The sequence below is a fragment of the Odocoileus virginianus genome, chromosome 34, assembly GCF_023699985.2.
Source record: "Odocoileus virginianus isolate 20LAN1187 ecotype Illinois chromosome 34, Ovbor_1.2, whole genome shotgun sequence".
Lineage (NCBI taxonomy): Eukaryota > Metazoa > Chordata > Mammalia > Artiodactyla > Cervidae > Odocoileus > Odocoileus virginianus.
Window position 1 is genome coordinate 7,763,017 of NC_069707.1, and position 24,013 is coordinate 7,787,029.

Genomic DNA, 24,013 nt, shown 5'->3' on the forward strand with positions numbered 1-24,013 from the left:
GCTCAGAGCCGTACCATCTCTTTCGGGGAGCCGGGATTGGGGGGTGGAAAACAGCGGCCCTCCCTTTGGCGACGAGCCCAGAGACGCGCAGTCGCAGTGGGGGGCCCCGCGGCTCGCGCATCCGCCGGGGAGACTGCCGGGCCTCTCTCGTGTCCCCAGGGCCCCGCACCCTACTTCCCGCGAGTTGAGAGCGGCGCGCGCAGGAGGGCGGGGCCGCGGCGGGCGCGGGGGGCGGGGCCGCGGCGAGCTCGGGGGGCGGGGCCGCGGCGGGCGCAGGGGGCGGGGCCGCGGCGGCGGTGTCCTTGCGGCGCAGCCCGGGACACCAACACATCGTCGCAGGTCCGCGCGGCGCGGCGACTCGATCTCCGAGAGGCCCACGGGCGGCGTCCACCATGTTGTCCCGGGCGGCGTGCAGGTGAGGCTCCGGACGACGGTCGCGGCGGTCGGTCGCGGCCCCGGCGGGGGCCTCGGTGGGTTGGCGCCGCTGTCCCCCACCGGCCCGCTCGCGCAGGCCCTGCGGGTTCCGGAGCACCTTCGGGGTCCAGGGCACCGGCCTGCTGGCAGGTGGTGGGCCGAGCGCGTCCAGGTGCAGCCGGGCCCGCTGGACCACAGCTTGAGTTTCAGGCTGGAGACTGGACGGGCGGCGGACCGACTGTCCGAAGGCGCCCCCCACCCCCCCACCCCCGACCTCCTCCTCCCTGGCGCGCGGGTCCTCTCTCGGGGCTGCGGAGACGCGCTCCCGGGGGAAAGGTGGCTGCGCGCGGGGCCCGATCGCGCTGGGTGTTCTTTCTCTGCAGCACGAGCAGGAGACTGGTGCCGGCCCTGGGCGCGCTGGGCTCCCGGCAGAAGCACAGCCTCCCCGACCTGCCATATGACTACGGCGCCCTGGAGCCGCACATCAACGCGCAGATCATGCAGCTGCACCACAGCAAGCACCACGCGGCCTACGTGAACAACCTCAACGTCGCCGAGGAGAAGTACCGGGAGGCGCTGGAGAAGGGTGGGTGCCGGGCGGCCGGGCTCTGGGAAGCCGGTGGCGGGGCGCTGCGCCGCGAGGCGTGCCTGGTAAAGACCGGTGCCCCCCGGCGCCGGGCAGAACCAATGCGCGCGCTGGCGCGTGGACCTGGGGGCGGAATTCACAGGGAGAACAGCCGTTTCGTGGGGGAACCCAGGCTTGCATTTGTATGCCACTCTTTATTTTCTTTTATGTGCCACTCTTTTGAATTGAGTGAAAATATAATACGGAGTTGGTGTTTTTCTTTTTTAGAGGAGCTCAGTTGATAACCCGTAGTGCGTGAACTTTGTGTTTTGCGTCTGGGGCCGTCTGTGGGAATACGATGTCTTAACGTTTCTATACAGAATAGTTATTGCATTTTTGCATGAGGGAAACCGTTGTTTCCAGGCTGTACGTGTGGCTGAAGCAACACAGAAGTGCATTTTTTTTTCCTAAAATTTTTCCCCGTTTTACTTATTTTAATTTGGAGTATAATTACTTTACAATGTTGTGTTAATTTCTGCCGTACAAGGACATGAATCAGCTATGTTGTCGTTGTTAGTCGCGCCGTGGTGTCCGAGTCTTTGCGACCCCATGAATCCGCCAGGCTCTCTGTCCGTGGGATTCCCCAGGCAAGAATACTGGAGTGGGTTGCCATTTCCTTCTCCATGAATCGGCTATAGGTATACCTATATTCCCTCCCTCTTGAGCCTGCCCCCAGCCCACCCCTGTAGGTCATCACGGAGCGCCCAGCTGAGAGCTTCCCGCTAGCTAGCTATTTCACCTGTGGTAATGTCCCTCAGTGCTACTCTCTCAGTTCCTCCCCCCATCTCCTTCCCACCCGCCCTGTCCACGAGTCCCTTCCTTCTCTACATCTGCGTCTCTATTCTTGCCCTGCCCAAGATTCATCAGTACCAGTTTTCTAGATTTCATATATCTGCGAATTGAATTTCAGCCCTGAGAAACTGGTTGATTGCATTTTAGGCAGTGACTGCTTGTTGACTGGGGACATCTAGTGGAAAAAGGAAGCATTTCAGTCTGGTCGTGTGTGAGGTTATTAGGTAAACAAAAAGAAGAGGAAGTTACCACATTCTGGAAGATTCACTTGTGACCATCAGAGGGATGGTCTGAGGAAAGAAAAAGGTTCTGAGTACGGGAAGAGGTTCTATGATTTAGGGAAAAAACAACTTCGGGAAGAATGTGGTAATGGGGAGAGGCTGGGGTAAATCCCAGTTGTGAAACTTATTAACTGCAAGACAACACATGACACCTATGAATGCCTCTTCAATATTTTAAAAACATCTTAAATGTCAGTCCTTGTGCAATAGAAGCTTTGCTTATTTAATGAAAGCCCCTGGGAAAAAAGCTTTACTTTATCACAGAATTGCCTATTAAGTATCAGTGGCACTTTTGTTTATTTAAACAATTATATTTTAAAAACCATTAAGGAGTTACATTTTCACGTTTGAAAATTTGGGGAAAAAGGTGTAAGGAAAATAATATCGTCAATTTTATCACAGGTGAGTATCATAAATACTTTTCAAACAAAACTATATACTTGACTTTTATTGTATTCAACAGAGGGAAAAAAATACTACAGTGAAGCCAAAGAAAATGTTGAGCTTCATGAAAATGTTCTTAAAAGCAGATATCAATCCCCCCAAATTTCTATTAAAATTTTAAAAATGCTTATGTAAACTTTAGGAGATTGTAATGAAACTAGTTCTCAGTAAGTAAGTTTATTTTCCATTAGAAATAGTTACTGTTGGCATTAAAAAAAAAAACAATATAAATTCAGTATTTATTTTTAGAGTGATTCTTCAAGAAAAATTAGTAAGGGAAACACTGATCTGTCAGGAAATTATCTTGTAAGCATAGCGACAAAAGTTGGTATCTTAAACAGAACTCTCAAAGATTATCTGTGTGTTTAGATATCACTGGCCTTCTCCTTTCTGAATTGCTAAAAACTGGAGGCTTTATTGTTGCAGACAGCACTACTTCTTATGTGTGTTCTTAGCATGCACCTTAACAACAGAAATAGAAAACTTCTTTTGTTATGTAAGCTCCCCAAGGGCAGAGTTCTGCTTGGTTCTCTGTGTCCTTCACTTTGGGATCTTGTGAGTCATAAGAGCTTAGTACTGAATAAGGAAATTACCATCTTTCCTAATAGTTTTGTTAGTCTGTACCTTCTTCAAGGCGTAGGAAAAAATATCTTATTCTGCCTCCATGTTTGGCAAGGTAGAAACAACAGCTGCAAATATGCCATTCTTTTTAAAGTACAGAGGTCAGAATTCTTTTTCTGTAGAAACTCCATTTAGTATCGTGAGTGCCTGCTATGTTGTAAGGCGATACGTTGAGCCTCAGAGACACAGCAGTGCGCGGAAGTCCATGTCTTCGCTGGGGCGCTCCTTCCATGGAAAGATGTGAATAAGAAAATGTGCAGTGTGTTGGGCTGAAGTCCTATCGAGGAAAGCAGAGTAGGGGAAGTGGCCTGGAGGCGGGTGGGCATTGCCCATTTCATATTGTGGTTAGAGAAGCCTTCTGATGTGGTTGATGCTTCAGTGGAGACTTGAGAGGGAATGGGGGCTGAACCCGGAGGCCGTCTCCAGGAAGAGTGTTCCAGCAAAGGCTGCAGCAGTCAGTGGAAGCCCTAAGCTGGCCGCGTGCCAGGCCGGCTGTCTATGTGCCGGGAGAGGCTGCTGTGGCCTGAGCCGGGCCAGCAGGGAGATGCAGAGGGCTGTATGACGCGCACCCCTGTAGCAATTGTAAGGACTTGGGGTTCACTCTGAGAAGAGCAGCCTGCGGAGGGGTTTGACCCCAGATGTGCCATGATCAGTTTGAGGTTTAGAGAAGCCCTCTGACCACTGTGTTGGGAATAGACTGTAGGGTGGGTGTGGAAGCAGGAGACAGTGGGAGACAGGGACACGGAGGTTGGAGGAAGGGATGAGGTTCTGGATATTCTCTGGCTTTGCTGCTGGGTTGGATGAGGGCTGTGAGAGGAAAGGAGTTACAAATCACCGTGTCATCAGAAATGCCCTGAGCAAATAGCTGGCACTCACTGAGATGGGGGAGGCCTTTGGACGAAAGAGTTTGAGGTTGAAGATCAGCAGTTCAGTTTTGAATAAGTTGAGTTTTTTGGTAGTATAACCATGCTAGTAGGTGGTTGTCTATCTAGAGAATGAGAGTTGAACATTTTCCATATAGCCTGTATATGGAACCATCTATTTTATAGCACTCCGCTATTTTCTTTGTTAGGTCATTTACTGAAATCTTTTCTATTTGAGAAAACCGAGTTCTTTGAAGCCCAGGAGTGAATTTTCTACTAGCTTTGCCACTCTTGCCCACTAGCTGTTTGCTACATTATTGATTGAACTGAAAATTCACTGGGACACATAATTTGGGGAAGGGCTTTTTTTTTTTTTTTTTTTTTTTGTAAAATACTGAAATGGTGAAGTTTTGGGACCAGTTGTTCAGTCACTCAGTCATGTCTGACTTTGCGACCCCATGGATTGTAGCCCGCCAGGCTCCTTTGTCCATGGGATTCTCCAGGCAGGAATACTGGAGTGGGTTGCCATAAAGAGCAAGAATTTAAAGAAAATATGTTCGTATTTTAACCTTTCAGGTGATGTTACAGCTCAGATAGCTCTGCAGCCTGCGTTAAAGTTCAACGGTGGGGGCCATATCAATCACAGCATCTTCTGGACAAATCTGAGCCCTAACGGTGGTGGAGAACCCAAAGGTTGGTTTAAACTGGGGCAGTCTTGGCTTCATTTTGTGCACAGTAGGAATGACTTGATTTTCTTAAGTTACCTTCATTCTCCCTGAGGTATCATGATGGCATCTCATAGCAGAGAGTATGGCAGAGTTGTAACTTTCAGAGGGGCACGTGCGAGAGTGCAGAATACATCCAGGGAATTATGCACACACACACACACACACACACACATAATACCACATGTGGTTTAGTCTCCTGGTCAGAATGCACTGTGCATCAGGGGAAGACTGAGTTTTTAGGAAAGATGAATTTTCATTTACTGGCTCTAGGCCCTGGGATAAGATATTAACCATTCCATATCTTACTTTTCTTCATCTGTATGATATGGGGATAATTACAGAGTTATTTTAAAAATTATATCATTATAGAATAGTGCCTTTTGCTATTATTTTACTACTCTTTGTAACTGATAAAAAAGTAAATTGTCCCAGAAAAATAGGTTTTCCAGGACAGCTGCAGGTAACAAAGGAGTCCAGAGCTGCTGGACTTGTTCCCTCTGCTTGTTCACTTGACTTCCTGTATGGTGCGTGGAGTCCTGTAACTTTATCCTTCCCATCTCAGGGAAGGTATGGGGCATAAACAGAGCTCTCCACCTTTGTCTCTGGTCTTCTGGCACCTACCTTAAGTTTCTGAGGCATTTTTAATCATATTCTAGCAGGCACCTTATTCACTTGAATTAAGCAATTTCATTTGAAAGTAAAGATGATTGGAGGAGTAAGTACGGGGAGCTGGAGAATTTTTTTCTGAGGTAGATCTTCAGACTGTGACTTAATACTTTTGAGGTGTTGAGAGTTACCAGAATATCTGTGTTCGTATGTGAGCGTACACCTATATTCATCCAGCGGGTTTTGGCACTCTGCTGTTTTTGTGTTATCCATGCCCCTTTATCTCATCACTTGTGCTTATAATAGATGATTACTTTAAAAATTAAAAAGAAATTGAATATTTATTTTTTCGGCTGTGCCGGGTCTTAGTTGTGGCATGTGGGGTCTAGTTCCCTGCCAGGCAGCAAACCTTGGCCTTGGGGCGTTGCGAGCAGAGTCTTAGCCACTGGACCACCAGGGAAGTCCCTCGATTACTCTTAGACCATTAAAATAAGTAATATTTTTGACCTAGTTGATTTAGTTGATGTGCTCAGTCTAGAATTGTACTCTGTATTGCTACAGAATAAAAAGAGTGATAACCCTTAAAGTGTACCCTTCGTTCACTTAAGAGGCAACATCACTCTTTTTAAAATGATGTAGTAATTAAGATAGGAAAGATCTTGGCTGCCTTGGAGAAGCAAATCTCAGCCATAACATTTTATTCCCAAATTGAGACAGGATAGGTAGGGTAGGATTCAAAGTAAAATCTTCTGTTGAAGGGAAAAAAGAAAGCTAATGGAAAATACTGTTTACTTTCCTTGTGGAACTAGCACTGTGAGTGAAAAAAATCTCCCTAACGTGTTTCAGTAACACACACGTGAATTAAAATTCTGAGACCTGATGACTGTCGTGTCAGGGCAGGAGTGACACTGTTTTGTAGGCTCACTGGGTTACGTAGGGTTTTCTCTGTTGTCTAGTTGTGTCTTGGGCCATATGACAATAATATTTGATATATGTACTAAAATATTTTATTGTAGTTGTTGTAATCTCTTCATTCATGGGTGGTTTTTGTAACCTTTTTTTTTTTTGTTTCTGTTTTTAAAAGGGGAATTGCTGGAAGCCATCAAACGTGACTTTGGTTCCTTTGCCAAATTTAAGGAAAAGTTGACTGCTGTATCTGTTGGTGTCCAAGGCTCCGGTTGGGGTTGGCTCGGCTTCAGTAAGGAGCAGGGACGCTTGCAGATTGCTGCTTGTTCTAACCAGGATCCCCTGCAAGGAACAACAGGTTAGACTTCTTTATTCTGGAGAGATGGTTTGTTATAAAGCATTAACTGTGAATTGAAGACTAGCAGTGTTTAAACCTTCCTGAATACGTTTTGAGCAGATCTTCGGAGCTGATACCCAGAGTCTTGTGTGAGCAAAAATGCTTTCCAGCTCCTTGATATTTTATAAAATTAGCACATGTAATTTTAGAGATACATTAACAAAAAAGATTTTAAACATAAGCTCTGCTTCATTTGATAGATAATTTGTACAGAATAATTACATGCACTAGAATAAAAATCTAAGGTTAGATGAACAACATGAAGGAGGAAAAGAGACACAGGCTGGGTCTGACTTCAAACCTTGGGCTCTCATCCCCTCTGCTGAGCACCTGTGGCTAAACTGGGACCAGAGCTCGGGTTTCCAGAGTCTGCCTTGCCGAGGGCTTTGGCGCAGGAAGAGACTGGGCTTCGAAGCTGCAGGCTGGGCTCACAAAATCCTTTTTCATGTTGAGCCAGATGGAAGTGGCAGCTCTTTAGGGAGTAGGCCTAAGGATCCAGCAGTCAGCTGGAACTCTGCTGAAAGGTGATTGCATCAGTCAGCAGTGGGTCTCGTCCTCATTTTCCACCTCTGCACGTGTCAGGAGACTTCCTTACGTGACGCACTGTCCCAGGTCTGTCCAGATTTAGCCAGAATCTAAGCCGTTCTCTTTGGAGCCACAGAATTGGGAAGAGCAAAGATTTGTGAGCCCTGAGTGTTCTAGAGTCAGGTACCTGACCCAGAGGGCTGTGATTGATGAATCTTAGCAACACCGCCTTCTCCCCGCTTGAAGAAAGCCAGTAGAAATAAAGATAAATGAAATTCATGGCAGTTTATTTATGGGAAAAGTCTTATATGAATTTTGTTGCCTTAATTATAAATGATTAGTGGCACACCTCATGAGGGATTTAGACACATTGTTTGATGACTGTTTTCTTAGAGGAGGACTTACCGTTGGAGAGGTTTCTTCTTTTTTTTTGGCTGTACTGTGTGGTCTGTGGGATTTTAGTTCACTGACCAGAAATCAAACCCACGCCCTCTGCAGTGGAAGCATGGATTCTTAACCATTGGACCTCCAGGGAAGTCCCTAGAGGGGTTTCTTAAATGAATGTTTTGTAGATTTAGCTAATTCCAGGCAAGAATACTGGAGAAGGAAGTGGCAACCCACTCCAGTATTCTTGTCTGGAAAATCCCATGGACAGAGGAGCCTGGCAGGCTACAGTCCACGGGGTCGCAAAGAGCCAGACATGACTGAGCGACTTCACTTCATTTCACTTAATTTAAATTACTTACTTTCTGAAATGTGCATCTTTTTCTTAAGTCTTCCTCAGTTTTCCTTATTAACTTATATTAATATCGCATATAAACACTTTCCTTCATTTATTTTATTGAACTATAGTTGGTGTACAGTGTTGTGTTAATTTCTGTTATACAGGAAAGTGACTCACTTTTATTAATTATTACACACATATACATCATAAATGCTTTGTGATCTCTGTGACTAGCATTAGCCCAGGGGAGCAGAGCAGGGTTTTCATAGCCCCCCACGAATGCACAGCACCTTTGGAAGGTACTCAGGCACACTGGAGACCTGGGTTTGATCCCTGGGTCGGGAAGATCCTCTGGAGGAGGGCATGGCAACCCACTCTAGTAATCTTGCTGGGAGAATCCCCATGGACAGAGGAGCCTGGCAGGCTGCAGTCCATGGGGTCGCAGAGAGTCAGACACAACTGAGTGACTTAGCATACACATAGCCACCCCTGCAAACGAATCACACCCTTTTTGAGACTCCTAGTAAGGACCACTGAGAACTGGCTCTTGGATAAATCTGTTGATTTTAAGAACATCTGTTAAATACTGTGGTTAGTTGATTTTTCCCAGGTCTGTTTCAGTTACTTTTCCTATTGATCACATTTTCTTCTTCCAAAGAGTAAAGCTTAAAATCTTTTAGGATATTTATTCTTATGCAGATTTCCTGTATATATCATATATAAGAAACTGAGAAGTGGACGAGAATGTGGCCAAGGGTAATTCTGTGTGCGTAGGACGGTTAAAGCGAGATGCGGCGTTTCAGAGTGAATCTCATGGTTTTTGTTTCTTTCTCCTTCTTTCCAATAGGTCTTATCCCCCTGCTGGGGATTGATGTGTGGGAGCATGCTTATTACCTTCAGTATAAAAATGTCAGGCCCGATTATCTGAAGGCCATTTGGAATGTGATCAACTGGGAGAATGTAACTGCAAGGTACACGGCTTGCAGCAAGTAAACCGTCAGCCTTAAACTGAGTACGCCAAGCTCTTTCTGACTATTTTTTCAGAGAACCACATAAACCAGTAAGCTGCTCCACTGTAGTGTTTCTGAGTGTGGCTTGTTCAAATATTTGATAAACATAATGTACTGCTATGGATAATCTCTTTTAAAAGTTTGTTATTAGGCAACTGTTTGAAAATGTTAAGTGCTTTGTATGATTTAGCCTTTTGATTGAACATTTTCTTCGGAGAGCTAAACTAGCTAGGAGGTGGTAATTGTCATCATAAAACCATCAAAAAAACTTCATCCCCATGAAGCCTTTCTAATCCCGTTCAATCGCAGTTACAGAAAATCTAATCTTTTTTGCCCCAGTTGCTTAATAATAAAATATTAAATTTATTTCCCAAGGGAAATGCTTAGTTTTCTATTAAAAATTGCTCTATTAGTAATCCTCTGTCCAGTATTATTTCTGATAGTTGCCACCCCGTGGTCTTTAATTATTTTCTGATCACATGTTACATAGGGTTAACACTAACCATTTTGTCATTAAGAATATATAAGACTTGATTGCTGAGAATTGCTTTATTAAGAGAAGGAAATAGTAGCGCCTCTGAATTTTTCTGTAGCAAGAAAAATAAAGACTTTTGTGAAATTTTGTCTTGAAACACGAAAGTGTGTGTTGTCTAAGCGCTCAAAAGGGACAAATTATGGCCTAGTTAATAATGACAGGGCTGTGGCCACAGAACTTCTGGCTGGGCACTCACCCCTCTTCTTCCGGGTCTGTTCACGACACCTCCCTCTCGAGAGAACCAGGCTGGGTCAGGTCCTGCCTCCCAAGTGATGAAAGACACGTTGGTTTCTGGATGGAGTCAGATTCGTGCCCCCCTCCGAAACATTTACTTGCACAGACTTGTTTTTCAGTAATTTCATCCATTTTGAGGTTTTTTTTTTTTTTGCTTTGCTTTTAGAAAAGATACAACCAATATAGAGGCTTTATATTGCTTTATTGGTTTTTGCAATAAAAGGAAGACTACCCCTAATTCAGGGACGCAGCAAATTACATTCCTGCTTAGTTTTTTCCATTGGAGCTGTTCCATGCAGCAGGGTCCTTTTTGTATTTGGCTTCACCTTGTCAGCTGTTCCATGTTCTTCATCATATCCCTCCTCATCGTTAATGGCTGTATAATACTTTATCAGTTGGACACTTCCTATATATTTTACAGTCCGGTTACTGAAGATTTCATTTATTTCTAAGTGTAGTTACAAATAATGCTATTATTTGTGGCAGTCCACCTAGCTTTTACCTTTCTATTGGAATATTTTCTCTCTGTAGGCTTCTTTTCTTAAACTATTTAGTAACAGGGTGTTTTCTCAAATTTATTTTCTCATTTAAAAAGTTTCCCCCCAACTCTATTATCCGTGTTTTCTTTTTTTCATGAAAAAATGGAGTGACTTAGCAGTTTCAGTATTGAAGACTGAAGTATTTTAAAAAATTTAAATTCAATGCACTTTTCTTTCAGAGTTCAGTTAGAAAAGCAGTCTTTCTGAATTGTCAACAGCATTTAGGAGACTAGTGTTAACTGTGTGTGTGTGCTTGTGGATTGAAAATGACTCAAGAGACTATGATTGCCGTCCTTTATATGTCAAGTAAAGTGGCTTTCATGGAGCACAGCTAAGAGCTGAGTGAGCGCTGCTAACATATATCTTACATACACATGTATGTGCCTGTATATGTAAAGGCAGTTGTGCGACCACTGGTTATATGTATCTTGTATACAGATATACATGCCTAGATATATAAACAAGGCAGTGAACAGACTGTTCACTGTGAACAAACAAAACACAGTGAACAAACAAAACACAGTGAACAAACAAAACAGTGAACAGTGAACAGACTATGGAGGAAATAGGACCTTTTTGAAAGATAGGCTTTTGACTACAAGTAGTCTTCTAGATCATGAACTATCAAAGATAATGCAGAGACTACTGACACATCAAGCTGTTGGACTCTTACTAAGCTTTACGACTAACAGAAAATTCAATGTTGAAATTTCTATGGGGCTCTATTTTTGCTTTGCTTGTATTAAGTGACAACAAGGGAAGGCATACTGCCCTCCACTAAAGTCTTGGATTTTAAGAGACTTCAGATGACATAGGCAATACAGATTTTAATCATCCAGCAGAAAATAAGATTCTAAGATTCTGTTTAGCCCTGTTTTTCTTAGTAGAAAAGAAACAGAAAAGGTAAAACAGCATTTCTTCTGGAAACAGCGAGGCAGGGTTTTGTGACTGAAGCAGCAGAGCCCGCTGTGGTCTCAGATGAGCTGCAGAAACCCTCCTTAGCGTGATCAGGGCTGCAGGCGAAGAGGACGAAGGACAAAGGGTGTTTGTGAAACAGACTGTTGTGTAATAATGAAACTTTGATCCGAGAAATTACAGCTTCACTGCAAATCTACGATTCATGATTCTAAAATGAGATTTGAGTTTCTGTTGAGTGCCTTGAAAAAGTAACATTGAAATCATAAAGTTTAAGACTGACCTATGCTGTCAGTCACATCTTAAAAGGAAGTAGAAGTACGCATTTTGTTTCTTGTTTTAATTACAGAGGACTACTCTTTGGGAAAGCTGTGAGGCAGCTGTTTTATAAATGACATCTCATTTTCAGTCACGCACTCACAATCCCATCAGGCTAACGTTCTGTGTTCTAAGGTACATGTGGTACCTACTAAAAATCCTGTAAGGTCCTGTAAAGTTTTCATTTAGCTCTTCATTAGAGAAGCGTTTATTTTCATATTGTAAGTGTGAAGTTTTTTGATTGCCAATAAAAGAATCTGTTCGCCATCAAAAGAGGTCTTTATTAAATACATGCGCCAGAATATTTATAATCCTACAGTGCTTTATCATTTTTACTGTAGGAAAGGAATAATAAATGATAGGTAGTTGAAATTTTACTCTAAAAACCCTGAAGACATATGAATTCTATCTCCAGTTATAGAGCGTTTTACATGATAAATTATAATGTTAAAACATCTTTTTTTTGGTCGTGTTGTGTGGCATGTGGGATCTGTTTCCTGACCAGAGATTGAACCTGTGCCCCCTGCATTGGGAGTGTGATCTTAACCCCTGGACACCAGGGAAGTCCCAATCATAATGTCTTAGAACATTACCCAAACACAGAATCTTGTCTTAACTCTAGGAAAAACGATTTTTACCACAAGGACAGAGGAGCCTGGCAGGCTGCAGTCCGTGGGGTTGCAAAGAGTCAGACATGACTGAGCGACTAACATCATATCGCATCTTGAGTGATTATATTTTATTCACTTGGGTGTTGGAAAGTATGAGATTAGTGAAGCTCTCCCTGGACTGTTAGTCCACCTGACTCTTGAGCAACTCAGGTTCTTAGGAGCGCAGACACTTCACAGTCAAAAATCCGCATGTAATATAGAGTTGGCCTCTGACCACCCTTGAATCTTGTACTTTATGTGTTTATTGTACTGCATGTCAGCGGACCTGTGCAGTTCAAACATGGGTCAGCTGTATATTCTTGGGCAGCACCATGAGGTTTTATTGCCCATGTTTGGGGAAGCCATGTGTCAGCTGTTCCACTAGTGAGCTTATATTAGTAATGAACGCTTCTCTTAAGCAGCTTCTGGAAGACACTTGGAAAAAATAAGGCATCTCAACTATAGTTTGTTTTTTTTTGACCATCAGTAGTGCTTATAATTCCAATTCTTAAAAAACAAATTCCCCCAGCAAAACACAAAACTCCCCATCCCAAACCAGCTAAGCGTAACACGTTAGCATTAACAGCGTTAACAGAAGAGAAAGGCGCAAAGTCACACACACGCGACATCGTGGCGGGCGGCTGATGCGGCCGGAACCCAAGGGGTGGCATGGCTGCACATCGCCCCACAATAAATAAACACGGTGCCCTCCCATCAGGGAGACGTGAGGGTGAAGTGAAGCACAACGGCTGGACACACGCTCGCCTGTTATGCCAAAATCTGGCTTAAAAACAAAATTCACCGACAAGCAGGAACGCTCGGGACACCTGTCAGTAGTGTGATCAGGAGTGGAGTCGGCCCAGAAGGCCGACGTGGCAGAACCAGGGTGCCCAGGCCCCCGAGCCCCAAGGTTGCAGCCCAGGCCCCCAACCTGCCTTCACATGCTGGGGAGGCACACCCCTGGTCTTTCAGTATAAACGGAGCTCAGGGCCCCACCCCCAGAAGCCCCCGAGCTCTGGACACGGTCACCTGTCCCCTGCGCTCCGCCAGGTCACATCGAGGGCCGGTGGTGTGGACCATGAGGAAACCCAAGTGCCGGCCCCAGAGCCCGCGGGAGGAGGCCGAAATCCGCCATGAGGCTGCTGGAGGCCCATGGAGAGGCAGAGGGCAGTGCCCCGTGTACGCCCGAGAAAACTGAGGCCCCAGCAGAGTCTCACGTCAGGCCTCCGGCTCCCCCAGTGACATTCTGCCTCCAGACGCTGAGCTGGGCCCCAGACGTGTGGACCGTGGCCTGGGAGGATTCGGTTGGTGAGGAGACGCCAGTGGATGCTGTGTTGGGAGCCGCAAGCTGGCAGGGTCTCCTGACCAGCATGGGCTGGGAGGACTGGACATCTGGCTGCCTCCACGTCCATCCCGGGTCCCCCAAGCTGCTTGTTGTGTCTCTCTGGACCCATCAGACCACGTGGGGTCCCGGAGTCCAGGCGGGTGACGGCTGGAACGACCATGCGGAATTCACGTGGCCCCTGGGAACCAGCAGCAGCTGAGCAACGAGGCCCAAAAGTTCGGCTCAACCCCACCCTGACGGGAAGGTCAGGGGTCACAGGCCAAGGCAGGGCCTAGATGGAGACTGACCGCGGATGACACTGCTGCCCAAGTGGCCTCCGTGGAAGACAGAGAGCCCACCCAGAAACGCCAGGCGAGCTTCTGGCCCTTGGCTGCCTCCCGGGGAGAACGCTATGGGAACCACCACAACAAAAGCACAGCCTCTTGTTGGGGGCAGGGGGAGGCTGGGTGTGTGCGCTGGCCCCAGCAGGACTCAGGCGGTCTCCGGAGCCGGAGCAGCTGAGGCCGGGCGCCAGGGACAGGTGACGGGGGCAGGGCCGGCGGGGCCTTGGCCCGGGAGCTGGGAGCACCCCAGACAGCTGCCAGGGCTGCACCCCAGCCCCTGAGGCCTGGGGTGTGGGGGCACAGCCTCATGGGACACAGATGAGAAGCCCCAAGGGGTCGAGGCGTCTGCTTACAGATTCCAAGTGTGAGGCTTTCAAAGAACTAGAGCTTGATTCCAAAACTGATGCAGAACAGGCCCGAGGCTGCACTGCCCACCACCCACCACAGGAGCCACCGGACTCCTCGGGCCTCTGCTCAGGCTGGCGTCCAGGGTGGAGTGTACAGACAGGACCTTGGAGGGGTTCTGTGTGATAGGGTGTAGACCTCCACACCTCCCCCCCCACAACTGCACGTGCTGATGGGAGGTCCGGGGTCGCCCAGCTGCCCCTGACCTCTGCTTGGAGCTCCCTGCCCACAGCAGGTGCCAGGGCACCGCTGTCCACCAGCCCGAAGCCCCTGCTTCTACAAGCCTCTAGGCGTTCTTTCTCTTCTCCGGGGGAGGGGAGGGAGCTAGCACAGAGCTTTAAGGCAACGAGACGTAAGCCCGGAGGTTAGTTTTACGAAGTCACTGCATCTACAACGGAGAAACAGGGAAGCCGAGCACATGTGTCCAAGCCACTGTCCAGAATCTGGTGACAGGACCTGGCCCCTCGGAGTCAACTTTAGTTTGAAAGGGAAAGAACAAAGGCCTCATCTCTTCGGTCTGCTCACAATTGTCCCCCGAGCGTCCCGTGGCTGCACCCCACACCTCCACGTGCAATGTGGCCGCACCCCGCACCCCCACGCGCGGTGTGGCTGTCATGTTTCTTCTGCTCCCATGAAAACATGAGCTCCAGGAAGACCCAGGGCAGAAAGTCCCTTATCATTCCTGTGTCTTTGGTATGGAGCACACAATTCTGGGCCCACATTAACATTTTTTATTAAATGATGTGATTTGATAGAACATCATGGAAATCAACCGCAAATACTCATTGGAAGGACAGATGCTGAAGCTGAAACTCCAATACTTCGGCCACCTCATGTGAAGAACTGACTCAGGGGAAAAGACTCTGTGTCAGGAAGATCCCCTGGAGAAGGGAATGGCAGCCCAGTCCAGTATTCTTGCCTGGAGAATTCCATGGACAGCCTGGTGGGCTACAGTCCATGGGGTCAAAAAGAGTCGGGTACAACTAAGTGACTAACGCACTGATGCTGGGAAATATTGAGGGCAGGAGAAGAGGGTAGCAGAGGATGAGATGGTTGGGTGGTATCACCAACTCAGTGGACAGGAACTTGGACAAACTTTGGGGGATAGTGAGGGACAGGGAGGCCTGGTGTGCTTCAGGCCATGGGGTCATAGAGTCAGACATGACAGTGACTGACAACAGCAACATTATATTGTAAATATATGTATCCTCCAGGCTCAGAAGTTACTAAAGCCCACAAAGGAGCCTCACAGAGCGTCTGTGACCACAGGGCCTTTGCATGTGACTCAAAAGAGCAATGGGTGATACTGGGAGGCCTGGGCCCTGGTCTTTCAGTACCTGTGTGATATGGGTCAGCATGCCTGATTCTGATCCTTTCCCTTTCATGTAAAATGATGGATTTGGAAAGATGATCTTAGGTGCCAACTCCAGCATTTTATGGATTTGTATGTGGTTTAACTAAAATCATTGTAGCCAAATGCATACTGATGATGCCGAATGGTCATGTCATTTACAAAAGCTATTTCGTTTATATCCTTTAAACAAAGATTCTCCAACCAATTGCATATTTGCTGGTAGTACTGTCTTCCAGCTTTCACTGGGGCTCAAGGAGGAAACCAGGAGGAAGAAAACCGAGTCTTTGGCTCCTAGCCCTCATCAGCATGTCAAAAGCCGTGGTTCATGATCACACCTTATGTTTGTAGGGAGCGGCATGTGGCATAGCACAGGTGTGGAGCCAGGCTGCCTGGGTGTGTCTTTGTTCCATCACTGTATTTTTGAGGTATATGCTGGTTGCTATACTGAGAGCCTCTGAATGAAGAAATTCTAGACATTGTTTCTCTCTCCTGTATTAAGCTCCAAGCATTTGATCTGGTTGACGGTCTGCTCTCTTAATAGTAATTCACATACCAGGCTTCTACTGAGGCCCCGCCAATTTCACTGCATGGCTTCCATGGTTCCTGTGCAAGTGAGGAGCAAGCTGGCATCTGGGGAGAAGGCAGGGGGAGTTGCTCACGGGAAGCTTTCTGGCCTGGCACACGTCACTCTGCTCCCACGTCGCTGGCTAGAAGTTAGCCATGCGGCAACCCCAAGCCAGGGGTGCTGCTGGAAAGCGAAGCATGTATGCTCAGGACAGAGAACCCGGAGTTACTGAGCAGGTCTCTAGGCTCAGCACGGCGTGCCTTCCTAGACGCAGCATCTGTTTCATTCTCATCCTGGGAACACTTACCCATTCTCCAAGAGAGACAGCCCAAAGTCCCCACCCCAAATAAGGCACAGTCCTTTCCATTAGATCTATTTGTGGCCCTGTGTGGTTGGGTGGCCTGTGAACCAAAAAGTCAAGGTGTCTGCTGAGATAAACAGGCCTGTTACCAGAGAAGAGATGCTCAGCACTCGCTGGCGTACAGCTGATGATCAATGAACAACCCTCCTGTTCCTGCAGCAGGCCCTAAAGGGGTCTTCCATATGAAGTTTGAAACCCCCCAGAGTAGAAATTCCCAGGGGTTCCTATTGGTTCCAGAGTTTGTGGTCCTTCCATGTGTGTGTGCATGCTAAGCTGCTTCAGTATGTCTGAATCTTTGAGACCCCATGGACTGTAGCCCGGCCAGGCTCTTATGTCCATGGGATTCTCCAGGCAAGATACTGGGGTGGGGTGCCATTCCCTTCTCCAGGGGGTCTTCCCACCCAGGGATCAAATCCAAGTCCCTTATGTTTCCAGAAATGGCGGGTGGGTTCTTTACCACCAGTGCTAACTGGGATGCCAGTATCTTTTCTGTTTTTGTTGTTGCTGTTATTTAACAGCTTTTGTTTAATTTGGAGATATTATGTTGATCTTTTTCTAACTTTATTTTTAACTTTTAGTTTTTATTTGTTTAGAAAATTCTTCTTTTGGCTAGAAGTTTGTCAATTTTTTTGGAACTCAGGTTCTATCTAGTAGATTAATGAGCTCTGTTCATTTTTTGTTCTTTCAAGGGATTTCTCTCTTTTTTTTTTTTGGCCACACTTCAAGACATGTGGGATCTTAGTATCTTAGTTCCCTGACCACGAATTGAACCTGCACCCCTTGCAGTGGAAGTGCAGAGTCTTAACCGCTGGCCCACCAGGGTAGTCCCTCAAATATAATACTTTGATGAATGTTTATTAGGTTGGAGTGACACAGGGACACAGAGCCAGGTAATTTAGTGTTGTAGCTGTCTTCATGGAATAAATTTTCCCCTAGGAAGTTAACACTCTGTTTGGCAGACTTAACAAAATACCCTAGACTTGGCTCTTGGACTGCAAGGAGATCAAACCATCAACCCTAAAGGAAATCAACCCTGACTACTCACTGGAAGGCTTGATGCTAAAACTGAAGCTCCAATACTTTGGCCACATGATGCAAAGAGCCAACTGTTGGAAAAGACCCTGATGCTGAGAAAGATTGAAGGCAGGAGGAGAAGGGGGTAACAGAGGATGAGATGATTGGATGGCATCACCAACTCAATGGACATGAGTTTGAGCAAAGTCTCAGAGATGGTGAAGGACGGGGAAGCCTGCAGTGCTGCAATCTATGGGATTGCAAAGGGGTCAAAAAGAGTCGAAAAGAGTCGGACACCACTTGGCAACTGAATAATGACAAGACTTGACTCAAAGGCTGCTATTACTCCCAAGGGAACCCAGTTCAGTTCATAGCAGTCCATAATCTCTTTAAGCACTTCTCTCACTCATTTTTTTTCAGTACCTAAGTGTTACACATGAGTAATGGATCTTTGTGTAAATCATAGAATTACTTTAAACAAGTAGTCCTAATGATTCAAGAAGTCTCACAAGAGAAATAAATTTACATCAGTAACACAACTGTACAGAACCTTCTCATGTATTCAAACACCTGGTCTCTGTTTAAGGAACATTTCCACTTAGAGAAAATTTTAAGGGGAATTTCCAACTTTTTGAGGTTTTAAACTAAGCACAAACATTACTTGTTTTTCTATATATTTTTAATACTGAATATAAGATTTGTGTATTTCCTGTTTAGAAAGGTGGTTCATGGGGTCGCAAAGAGTCGGACATGACTGAGTGACTGAACTGAACTGAACTGATTAGAAAGGTAGGAAATAGAAGAAATCAATATTTCAATTTTGTTTTCACTGAATACTTGCAAGGAGCTCCCCTTCCCACCCACATTAAAACTGAACTCAAAACACATGAATTTGTAACTCTTTATTATTTTTATTTTATTTAAATATTTTTATTATTTTTTAGAAATATTTTTTTATTTGGCATGCCACCTGGCATGTGGAGTCTTACGTGAATTGTAGGCAAGAATACTAGAGTGGGTTGCCATTTCCTTCTCCAGGGGATCTTTCCAACCCAGGAATCCAACCCAGGTCTCCCGCATTGCAGGCAGATTCTTTACCATCTGAGCCACCAGGGAAGCCCCCTAGTTCCCCCACCAGAGACCAGACCTGCACCCCCTGCATTGGAAGGGCACAGTCTTAACCACTGGGCTCCCAGGGAAGTCCTGAATGTGTAACACTGAAAAGTTGTGGGCAACATATGCTCAATTGTTTTATTCTTTCTAGTTTGGTTATATTCAATTAACGTTATGGTTATTGGTGAAATAAAGATGGACTTCTAAAAAATAGACTTAATTTTTTTAGAGTAGCTTTAGATGAGCAGCAAATTAAGCTGAAAGTACAAAGATTTCTCATATATCTCCTGCCTTTCCATCTCAGCCTCCCTTACTGTTAACATGCCCCAAAAGATCTGAAACTCTAATACTTTGGCCACCTGATGCGAAGAGCTGACTCATTTGAAAAGACCCTGATGCCGGGAAAGATTGAGGGCAGGAGGAGAAGGGGACGACAGAGGATGAGATGGTTGGATGGCATCACCAACTCAATGGACATGGGTTTGGGTGGACTCTGGGAGTTGGTGATGGACATGGAGGCCTGGCGTGCTGCGGTCCATGGGGTCTCAAAGAGTCGGACACGGCTGAGTGACTGAACTGAACTGAACTTACTGCAATTGACGAACCTGCATTGACAAATCATCACTGGAAGTCCATAGCTTACATTAGGGTTCACTCGGTTTTATACGATCTATGTGTTTGGACAAACATATGCCATGAACTTACCATTACAGAATCATTCAAAATAGGATCACTACCCTAAACATCCTCTTTGCTCTACTTATTTATCCCCTTCCTACAAATTGCTGGCAACCACTGATTTTTTTTTCAATTGTCTCCGTGGTTTTGCCTTTTCCAGAATGTCATAGAGCTGGAATCATGAGTGTTTAGACTTTTCAAATTAGCTCCTTTCACTTAGTAAAATGCATTTAAGCTTCCTCCATGTCTTTTCATAGCTCATATCTTTATAGCACTGAGTAATATTCCTGCCTGGATGTACTTATTTCTTCACCAACTGAATGCTTCTGAGTTTTGGCTATTGCGAATAGAGCTGCTATGAACAACTTCATGCAGTTTTCTTTGTGGATTTTTAACTCATTAGGTAAATAACAAGGGGAGTGATGGCTGGATCATACAGTCAGAGTATATTTTAGTTTTGTAGGAATGGGGTTAAATTCACATTGATTCATGCTGATGTTTGACAGAAAACAACAAAATTCCGTAAAGCAATTATCCTTCAACTAAAAAATTAAAACTAAAAAGAAAAATTAACAAATAGCTGTTGGATAGTTAAATGTTTACCCACCAGAAGGTGTGTCTCCTAGGATATCAGGCCAGGAGGGTGCAAACTGGGATGAAATCCAGCCTTCCTTCTGCTCTTGGAGAAGCTGTATCTGTTCAGTTCTCACAAAGCTGCCCTGTGAGCTGGTTATGATCTTGTTAGCGGTTTTTCTTTTCTTTTTTTTTTTTTCCCTCCTTGGGGCCTGGCCTGATATCCTATTCCCAGAGCCAGCAATTCCTTCTCTTTTCTAGAGGATGTGTCTTCTCCAAAGTTGGTGGGGGGTGGGATGAGGAGAGAAAATTTTGTGTCTCTACGCATGCGTGTTCAGTCGCTTTAGTCATGTCCAGCTCTTTGCAACCCCATGGACTGTAGCCTGCCAGTCTTCTCTGTCCATGGGATTCTCCAGGCAAGAATATTGGAGTGGGTTGACATTTCCTTCTCCAGGTGATCTTCCCAACCCAGGGATCGAACCCAGGTCTCCTGCACTGCAGGCAGATTCTTTACCATCTAAGCCACCAGGGAAGGCTAGTGTCTCTATTGGACCCCTTAAATGTATCTCTCAACTCCCCATTTGACCTGGACTCATCTGAAACCCAAAAAGCCATGTGCCATCTGCTCTGAGTCTTGGTTTAAATCTAACATTGGTCTGGAGGTTAAAGGGCCTGTTTGCCTCGCTCTCTAACAGCCTTTAAAAGTCAATCCCCATAAAAAGCTTTATTCTTTCATTGACTGGAGGGAACCTCCGGGGCTTCCCTTGTGGCTCAGTTGGTAAAGAATCCGCCTGCAGTGCAGGAGACCTGGGTTCTATCCCTAGGTTGGGAAGGTCCCCTGGAGAAGGGAACGGCTACCCACTCCAGTATTCTGGCCTGGAGAGTTCCATGGACTTCAGTCCTTGGAAATGGAGAGTTCCATGGCTCCCAGAAAGTCGTAGGGATTGAGAGACTTTCACTTCATTTCACCCTAAATATATTTGTCCTATACCAGTAGGTGGCAGTATTGCTACACTTTTCTCCCCTGCATTTTCTGCTTAAAAAGTGCTTTACTGAAAGAAGAGTGGTTTGGAACAGTATTAAAGAAGGTCCGCTAACCCTGCCAAAGGAGTACATAAGCTTGTCAGTTTTATTCGTTTGAGAACAGATCATCTTTTACTTTGCAAAATTTTAAACCTTTAAATTCTTTTTATTTTTAAGCCATCTCAAATTTACATAAAAGTTGCAATCACAGCATAAGAACCTTGGATTTTTCAGAATATTCTGAGAGGTCGTTGCTGATGGGAGGTTCTATCACCTCCAAGTTCTTCGTCTGTGTTTCCTGCAAACAGGGCATTCTCTTCCAAAGCCGCTAGACAGCCTTCAAAGTCAGAACATTAACAGTCGTCCTTTCCTACCCCGTCATCCTCAGATACCATCTTAGTTTCCCTTGGTGTCCCAGTAATGCCCTTTGTAGCAAAAGGATCCAGTCCAGAGTCACCACTGTAGTTAGTGATCCTGTTTCCTGCCTTAGAAGCTGCCACGGGTGTAGCTAGAAGTTCCCTGCATTGAGGACCCTGCGGAAATGTGACTGGGGGAAAACACTCCTCTCTTTGTTTTGTGCATCTGATCCATCTGGATGGAGTATTTAGCTACATGCAGAGTCTTGTAAGGGCTCCAAACAGGAAGCTTCTAAATTTGCCAGGGGCGAATTTCTACGGTTTGCCAATTTCGATCACTATTAGCAGTTCTCTTTCTTATTCACCTAAAAAATTGTTCCCTTTAGGCAAGAGCTCAGGCTTCATGCTCCTTATCTTCCTTCTCCCTCTGCCCAAATTCTGTGTTCTGATTTACTTTGGTTACTGAGATGCCATATTCAGTTTTCAGACATTTTTACCAACCCCAGTCGAGGGCCACCGAGTGGGGCTGTCAATCACGCTGTGGCTTTTCGGATCTGATGGCCTCCACTTCCTGCCAAGGAGTTTCTTTCCATGAGAAAGTAATTCTCATTCGAGTAATCGATTCGTGTCATCCGATTTGTGTAGGTTCTGTCTCTAGATTCTTATTTCCTGAAATATTTCACTCCTTCCCTCTATCTATTTCTCTTCTTGGGGAAAATCCACTGTTCTCTGAGATTTGCCTACTTTGGACACCTTAGGCCGAACGGGTCCCTTCCCCACCCGCTGCACCTCTCCCTGTGCTGGGACTCACTGGTTTATGTTGTAACAATTTGTTTGTGGATTTCTGCTGTCTATGAGCTTGGGGTTTATCCATGGTGCAGATGGGTCTCAATTCATTTTGTATCCCTAACACAACAGGGCTTCACACGGGGTGCCCATCAACTTCAACTGCTCTTTACTTTTACTTTTCAACACTTAAAAAAAAATGTTTTTATCCATTTATTTGGTCTTAAGTGTGGTACATGGGATCTTCAATTTTCCTAGCAGCACGTGGATCTTTAGTTGCAATATGTGGGATCTAGTTCCGTGAGCAGGGATTGAACTCCGGCCCCCTACTTGGGGGTGCAGAGTCTTAGCCACTAGACTACCGGAGAAGTCCCTAGCTCCTTCCTTTAGACATTTCTTCTCAGACTTCAGTCCAACATTTTTCTCAATTTAGATGATACACACACACACACACACACACACACACACACACACACATATATATAGGTTAATGTATTTATTTACTTGGCTGTCCTGGGTCTTAGTTGTGACATTTGGGATCTAGCTCCCTGACCAAGATTGAACGGGGGCCCCCTGCATTGGGAGTTTGGAGTCTTAGCCGCTGGACCACCAGGGAAGCCCCAGATGGCATATGTTCTTAGTTCTGGAAAGTGGAATAGAAAGCATTATCCTGTAGACAGATAACATAGTTTTATTATCAATATCTAGGAGCTGTCTGAACTGACGTCAAATTATTGTCAAAGAATATTGTTAGTCTCTGAAAATCTAAACCTCATTTTAAAGGCTTGTTGCTAACCACTCTAGGTAGCTCGACTGCTTTATATTTTTCTAAAGTGTTTCAAGACATTTCTGGCTTTTTACTGAGGTTAAACAAAATAGCTATAAATAACATTTGGTAAGTTTCATTAAACACTTGCCCAGAGAGAGTAATCGAGGGTGTCCCTTGGCCTACACCTGCCTTCAAGGGTCCATTTGTCTGTGTGCTGAAGCCAGCTTAGAGCCCTCCTCTGCGGAGACCCTGCCTCCTGGGCTGCCTCCCTGTGGAGCAAACCGCCTTCTGTTCATGCACATTGTAGCTTATTCTGCAGCCCCCTCCCCTCAACTCAACTGACAGGGTGAAGGCTGTTGCTTAGTCGCTAAGTCACGTCTGACTCTTTTCTACCCAATAGACTGTAGCCCGCCAGGCTCCTCTGTCCATGGGATTCTCGAGGCAAGAATACTGGAGTGGGTTGCCATTTCCTCCTCCAGGGGATATCTTCCCGACCAAGGGATCAAACCTACATCACCTGCTTGGCAGGTGGATTCTTTACCACTGAACCACCCGGGAAGCCCATGAAGTGGCATGGGCCTGCCTGTAATTTGTGATACATAATCTGTACTTCAGATAGTTGTCAGAATAAACCCCCAAACTCTCTGCTGATCAATATTTATAAACACCAAGAAATAATGCTGATAGAAATTTGTTTGACCACACCTGCTCGGCACATCCCATGGAAATCATTCATAAGTGATAGGTTTTGCTCTCTTGCCACCCTTCTCATCTGCTTCCTCCTCCTTGTTATGGTGGAGCTGAGGCAATCCACTTCTTCTCTAGATTTTGCTAGGTCCTCTGGCAATCATTCTTGGACTAGGTGGACCAGTGGAGTGCCATCCACCCACACCGCATTCACTTGGCGTTTTGCAGGCCTCTGTTTCCTGAACAGGTATAAGACGGTGGCTGAGAGCCTGACCTTCGGAAACAGACGTTCCTGATTTGAATCCTGTCCTAATCCTGGCCATTCCCCTTGCCACCTGTGTGACTGCTGATCTTTATTTGATCTTTCTAAGAATCCATTTCCCCATCTGTAACAAAGGGTGAGAATACCCTTGACAGGGTGTGGCACTAATTAAATAATGCAGGTGCTGCATTTAGCACAGTGCCTGACTCGCAGTGGGCTTCCCTGGAGGCTCAGTGGTCAAGGGGACCTGTGTGGCTGGAAGGCAGGGGTTG

At 45.8% G+C, this 24,013-nt stretch overlaps 1 protein-coding gene across 1 annotated transcript; it reads left to right on the forward strand.

Moving 5' to 3' along the window:
* Positions 1-286: 286 nt before the first annotated feature.
* Positions 287-9,555, forward strand: SOD2 (superoxide dismutase 2). Its single transcript, XM_070461655.1, has 5 exons — positions 287-415; positions 798-1,000; positions 4,617-4,733; positions 6,459-6,638; positions 8,774-9,555. The coding sequence occupies exons 1-5, from the start codon at positions 393-395 to the stop codon at positions 8,917-8,919; spliced, it is 669 nt and encodes a 222-aa protein (XP_070317756.1). The 5' UTR covers positions 287-392; the 3' UTR covers positions 8,920-9,555.
* Positions 9,556-24,013: the final 14,458 nt, after the last annotated feature.